The 6,000-nt window shown below is 46.5% G+C and overlaps 1 protein-coding gene across 1 annotated transcript; it reads right to left on the bottom strand.

Annotated features, from left to right (window-relative positions):
* Positions 1-3,320: 3,320 nt before the first annotated feature.
* Positions 3,321-5,033, bottom strand: LOC124680970 (protein DETOXIFICATION 56-like). Its single transcript, XM_047215980.1, has one exon. The coding sequence runs from the start codon at positions 5,031-5,033 to the stop codon at positions 3,471-3,473; it is 1,563 nt and encodes a 520-aa protein (XP_047071936.1). The 3' UTR covers positions 3,321-3,470.
* Positions 5,034-6,000: the final 967 nt, after the last annotated feature.

Raw genomic sequence — 6,000 nt, 5'->3', positions numbered from 1 at the left:
TTGATGTAGTTACAAAAGTCTGGAATGATGTGTGTGAAGGTAGAAATGTTCTTGATGTCCTACAAAATAGGAAAAAGAAACTTAGACGAGTACTAAAGGGTTGGAACTTAAATATTGAAAGTGTTTACAAGAAAGAAAAGAGAAGATTATCTGATTTGCTAAATTCTATTGATATTAACAGTGAGACAGCTGGGTTATCGGCTGCTGACTACGAACTAAGGATTTCGTTGCAATACCAATTAAACTATTTACTTAGGGAGGAAGAGATTAAATGGAGACAAAGAGCTAGGGAAATTGATATTAGAGAAGGGGATAGGAACACGAAATACTTTATGGCTAAAGCTAATGGTAGAAATAGAAGAAACAAAATTTTCTCTTTAATCAAGATGAGGGTGTCATAGAGGGTGATGGAAACCTTCTAAGATATGCCACAAATTTTTACAAGAACTTGTTTGGATCTGTTAAACTACTGCCTGTGTCTTTGACATGGACCTTAGACTCGGCCTTGTCGGATGAATCGAAAAATAAACTTGCTAATAGATTTACCATGGAAGAAATCAAAGATGCAATCTTCTCGATGAAAACTAATAAAGCATCTGGTCCAGATGGTTTCCCGATCGAGTTTTATCAAAAAAATTGGAGTTTAATTGCTGGGGATATTTTTACTTTGTTTCAAGAGTTTTATGATGGTAAAATAGACATTTCGAGGTTGAATTATGGAACTATTATTCTCATTGCTAAGGGGATGGGGGCTGATAAGATTCAGATGTATAGACCTATTTGCTTGTTAAATGTGTTGTTTAAAATTGTGACTAAGGTTATGAATAATAGAGCGATTTTGGTTGCCGATGAAGTCATTTCTAAAAGCCAATCTGCTTTCATAAAAGGTAGGTTTATTTTAGATAGTGTGGTCATTTTACATGAGACTATGCATTATATCCATAAGAAGAGGAAGTCTGGGATTTCCTTCAAAGTTGACTTCGAAAAAGCTTACGATAAGATTAATTGGGAATTTATGTTCTCGGTGTTGGAAATGAAAGGGTTTCCAACAAAGTTTATTGAATTGACTAGAAAGGTTGTAGAAAATGGTAAGGTTAATATTATGGTTAATGATAAGGTAGGTTCTTATTTTGTAACTAGAAAAGGGCTACGTCAGGGAGACCCTTTCTCTCCGATTCTTTTCAATGTGGTCGCGGATGTTCTAGCAACCTTGATTTCAAGGGCTCAAGAACAAGGTTTTATTAAAGGCTTGATCCCAGAGATGTATGAGGGGGGTCTATCCTTGTTACAGTATGCGGATGACACAATTTTCATGTTTGAGGACAATCTTGAATACGCTAGAAATTTAAAAATAATTTTGTGTACCTTTGAACACCTAACCGGGCTGAAGATTAACTTTTCTAAAAGTGAGGTTTACTGTTTTGGTTCAGCTGTTGAAAAGCAAGAGGAATATGCTTATATATTCACTTGCAAAGTTGGAGAGATACCGTTTAGATATCTAGGGATGCCTGTACATTATAAGAGACTGAGTAAGATTGATTGGCGACCAGCAGAGGAAAAGGTAGAAAAGAAATGTCCTTGCTGGCAAGGGGGCTTACTTTCTTTTGGAGGAAGAATTGTTCTTACAGAGATTTGCCTTAGTAATGTGTCTGGTTTCATGATGTCTTTTTTTAGAGTTCCGAAAGGGGTTCGTAAACGTTTTGATTTCTTTAGAGCTAGGGTGTTATGGCAAGAAAGGGAAGGGGTCCGCAAGTATCACCTTGTGAATTGGGCTGAGGTATGTCAGCCGAGAGATCAAGGTGGGCTGGGGATCACAAATCTTGACGTAAAAAACATTAGCTTACTTTGCAAATGGTTGTGGAGACTAGAGAATGAGGAAGGGGATTGGCAGAAAATCTTAAAATTTAAATACTTTAAGAATGGTATTATTACACAGGATAGAAAATATACTGGTTGCTCACATTTCTGGTCAGGTTTGATGGGTGTTAAAGATATTTTCTATAGTTGTTGTAAAAGATTATTAGGGGATGGGTGCAAAAACAGATTCTGGGAAGATGTGTGGGTGGGAGAGAAACCGCTGTGTGTTCTCTTCCCGAGGCTATATAATTTGACTTTTCGCAAGATGTGTCGGTAGCTAAAGTGTTTGCACAAAATTTTAATTGTATTAGATTTAGAAGATGCTTATATGGGGAGTCTTTGGAGATGTGGAATAAATTACTAGACATGTGTGGTAATACATCTTTATTGCAGGAGCCTGATAGAGTAAGTTGGAAACTAACTAGATCTGGAGTTTTCTCCGTTAAATCGCTTTATACTTATCTAATGGCTAGACAAGTTTTATTCCCGTATAAGATGATCTGGAGGTTGAAAATTCCTCTTAAGATCAAAGCCTTCATTTGGTTGATAGTGAAGAATAGAATCTTGACTAAGATGAACTTGGTCAAGAAAGGTTGGAAGGGTAATGTCAGTTGTGAATTCTGTGAGGGAAAGGAAGATATGAATCATCTCTTCTTTGAGTGTCCCATGGCTAAATACAACTGGACTGTGGCTAGCTGTGCTTTAGGTATAGGGACAAAACCTAAGAACTTCTATGACCTGTGCCAAAATTGGCTTCAGAAGTTCGCGGGCCGAGATAGGACTGTAGTGATGTTGGGTACATCAGCTTTGTTATGGAATTTATGGAAGACAAGGAATGCATCTTGTTTTCAACGGAAATTCCCTAACAACCCTGTCGCAGTGATTTTCTCTATGTGTCAACTAATGGATGATTGGAATCTTCTTCAGAAAGAAAAGATCCAAAAGCTCGTGCGACAGGTGTCTGATCGGATCCGGAGCATTGCGAGCGAGATGTTTTGCAGAAACCATGGGCGGGCGCCTATGACGAGGAGGATCGGTGTCGGTTGATTCAAATTCAGAGTTTTTGAGTTGAATCTGTGTGTGGTCTTCGTTGCTGATATTTTGGTTGTACTGGTTGGTTGTAGAGCTGTACTGGGCTCTGTTTAGATGGTTTTATCTAGTTTTATGTGGCTAAGCCTGTAGAGGTTTAGTTTCTATGTCTTTTAGAGCGCCTGTTTTTCTTTCTTGTATAAACAGACTCCAATTTTTTAAATGAAATTTGGGGCCATGTGGCCCCTGCAATCAAAAAAAAAAAAGTAAACCGATATGAAGGGACTACTTGTGATCCGGGTGAAAATGAGAGTGCTACACTTATTTTAGCATTCAAATTTTCCCAATCTTCGTGATGGTACACTGGAACATAAGTTTTTGGTTATGTTATTTTTTCCTCTAGTACAGCTACCGGAGTGAGTAAACCAGTGGAGTTAATAGCCAGACTCGGAGAAATTAATTACTGATCAGCTTCTTTAGACACAAATTATTTGCCGATTCACAACAAAATTTCCGAAGTTTCATCTTTTATACTACTACTGTACGAAATTCTGTCGAGTATGCAGCTACTGATGAAGTTATGCTCAAACGTCGCCGGCATTCCCGGATGACGCCTTCTCCTTGCCCGAGCCGAGGTCATCTTGGACGGTAGCAACGGCGACTCGCACACGCGCCTTGTCCGCCTCGGCCTTCCAGTCCATGCGCGCGATCACCACGACCAGCACCGCCAAACTCGCCGCCGCGCCGACGATGAATCCGGCTAATAGCCCCTCCACCCCTCGCCGGGCCCTGAACCCCAGCACCACGCCCACAGGCAACGCCACCAGGTAAAACCCGCCGAGCACGGCGTACATGCCCACGGCCGGCCTCGCCGTGCCCCGCACGATGCCGCCGCACACGTTCAGCGGGAAGTTCACCACCTCGAGCGCCGCCATCACCCTCATCGCCTTCGCCACGCCGTCCCGCACCTCCGCGCCGCGCGTGTACAGCCGCGCCCACTGCTGCCGCGAGGCCAGCATCAGCGCGCCTCCGACGGCGCCCGCGAGGACGGAGAAGGCAATGGAGACCACGGCTGCGCGGCGTGCGGCCGAGGCGTCGCCTGCGCCGAGGGAGTTGGAGACGCGCACGGAGGCGCTGACGGAGAGGGATAGCATGGCGGCGAAGAGGAGGTAGTCGAAGTTGAGCGTGACCGCGATCACCGCCACCGCGCGCCGGGCTTCGGGCAGGCGGCCGGTCAGGAGGACCAGGATCTCGTAGCACCACCACTCGAGACACGTGTTCAGGCAGCACGGCACGGCCAGACGGATCAGCCGCATCCAGTCCGCTGCCGCCGTCTTCTCTGGCCACCACCACCGCCCGCACGGTGGCGCCTCCGCCTTGCCATCGTGCTTCTTCGCGAGGAAGAGGACGTAGGCGGCGAGCACGGCGGCGGTGGCGAGGTCGCTGAGCCAGACGGCGGCTGCGGCGCCCCCGACGCCCCTCGTTCTTGACAGCCACACGGTGAGCGGTATGTGGGCGGCGAGCCCCACGGCGGAGGCGAAGAGCGTGGGGAGCGTCACCTCCTGCGAGCTCAAGTACGCCTTGAGCGGGCCGAGGACGGAGGCGACGGCGAGGTCCGGAAGGAGGCATACCACGTACCTCCGTGCCACCACCGCAATATCCAGCTGCTGGCCGAAGACGCGTAGGAGCACGGCGTCAACGTGGAGCCAGAGGAGCGCGATCGGGACGGAGGCGACGAGGAGCATGGCGACGGCCATGAGCAGCGTCTTGCGGAGCAGCGCCACGTTCCCGGCGCCGTGCGCCTGGCCGCAGATGGGGTCCATGGCGCCGCAAAGTCCCGTGAGCACGGCGAACCCCGTGGCGTTGGCGAAGCTGAAGCCGAGCGTGCCGGCGGCCAGCTCCAGGTCGCCAAGCCGGCCGAGGAAGGCGGTGGTCACGGCCTGCTTGGCGAACCAGGTCAGGTTCATGGCGATCAGCGGCAGTGCGATGCCGCGCTGAGCCCGCGCCTCGCCGGCCACCGCGCGCGCCGCTGCCGCCGCCCAGACGGACTTCTTTGTCGGGCATCTATCTTGATCATGATCATGATCTTGCTCTTGCTCTTCCTCTTGCAGCTGCTGCGGATGAGGTGGCGACGAGGATGGATTCATGGTGAAATGATCACTTAGTGAGCCGAGCAAAATGGTTTGCTCTGGGAAGAAAGGAAGTATACGTGACAGAGGAAATTGGTGTAGCAACGGCCGGTGATATGATGCAATGCAACAGATATGGTGACGTCCATCAGGCATGCACGAGCATGACACGTACGTCGAATCGGACACAACTGATTTACAAATAAATAGCAGCAATATATTTTCGATTCAAAATAAATATGATCCATTAGTTTTAAATCATGTCGGTGAGATAGGAAACTGGGTACTACCTAGCCAGATTTGGGGTCAACTTAATTAATGGAGACTAGATAGGAAGATCAAGACGGATGTGGCTTAGTGCTAGGTGATTCCTCCTGCATGATTACAAAGTAGAGGAAGAATACCCCGATCTGTTGGTACCATTGCTAGTGGGAAGCAGACTACTCCATCACTGAATTTCACAGATAGTAATGGTATGATTTATACTGAATTTCGCAGTAGTTTAAGAGATAACTCGAGAATGTGTGATCCGGGATCAAGCTCAAGTTTATTCCAAGGATTCCTCTAAACAATACTATCCTAGATAAGTTTAGAATTATAACTATTAACTACTGGCCAGTTCTTGTTGTAAAGTTACACTGGTGATTCAGAGCATCAGATCCACACGCATGATCTCCCTCCCCCAGATGATATGGATGCTGCAGTGCTGCAACGACAGTTACATGATCTCACTCCCACACCAACATAGCAATGGCATGCACTCATCACCTACCAAGTATGCACGCATGTCATACATATCTGAATCTGTTAACAGAAGCATCATATATGGCAACTGCATGACAATCATGTGTGCTAGCTCTGCTTCTGCGTGTGCTCGAAAGAGATGGATTGTAGATCCGTTACAGGTTTGGTGCTACTCCACTGATGAGAAAAAGGCAGTTATCAGATTAAGTGCTTGCTGAAAGCAACAATTAATAATGATGAT

This window comes from Lolium rigidum, unplaced genomic scaffold (assembly GCF_022539505.1).
Source record: "Lolium rigidum isolate FL_2022 unplaced genomic scaffold, APGP_CSIRO_Lrig_0.1 contig_32025_1, whole genome shotgun sequence".
Classification (NCBI taxonomy): Eukaryota; Viridiplantae; Streptophyta; class Magnoliopsida; order Poales; family Poaceae; genus Lolium; species Lolium rigidum.
The sequence above is the reverse complement of the archived record's forward strand: the minus strand, read 5'-3'. Positions and strand labels throughout refer to the sequence as shown.

Excerpts from the sequence above, each read along its gene's own strand:
- LOC124680970 (XM_047215980.1), bottom strand. The coding sequence starts at position 5,033 with ATGAATCCATCCTCGTCGCCACCTCATCCGCAGCAGCTGCAAGAGGAA.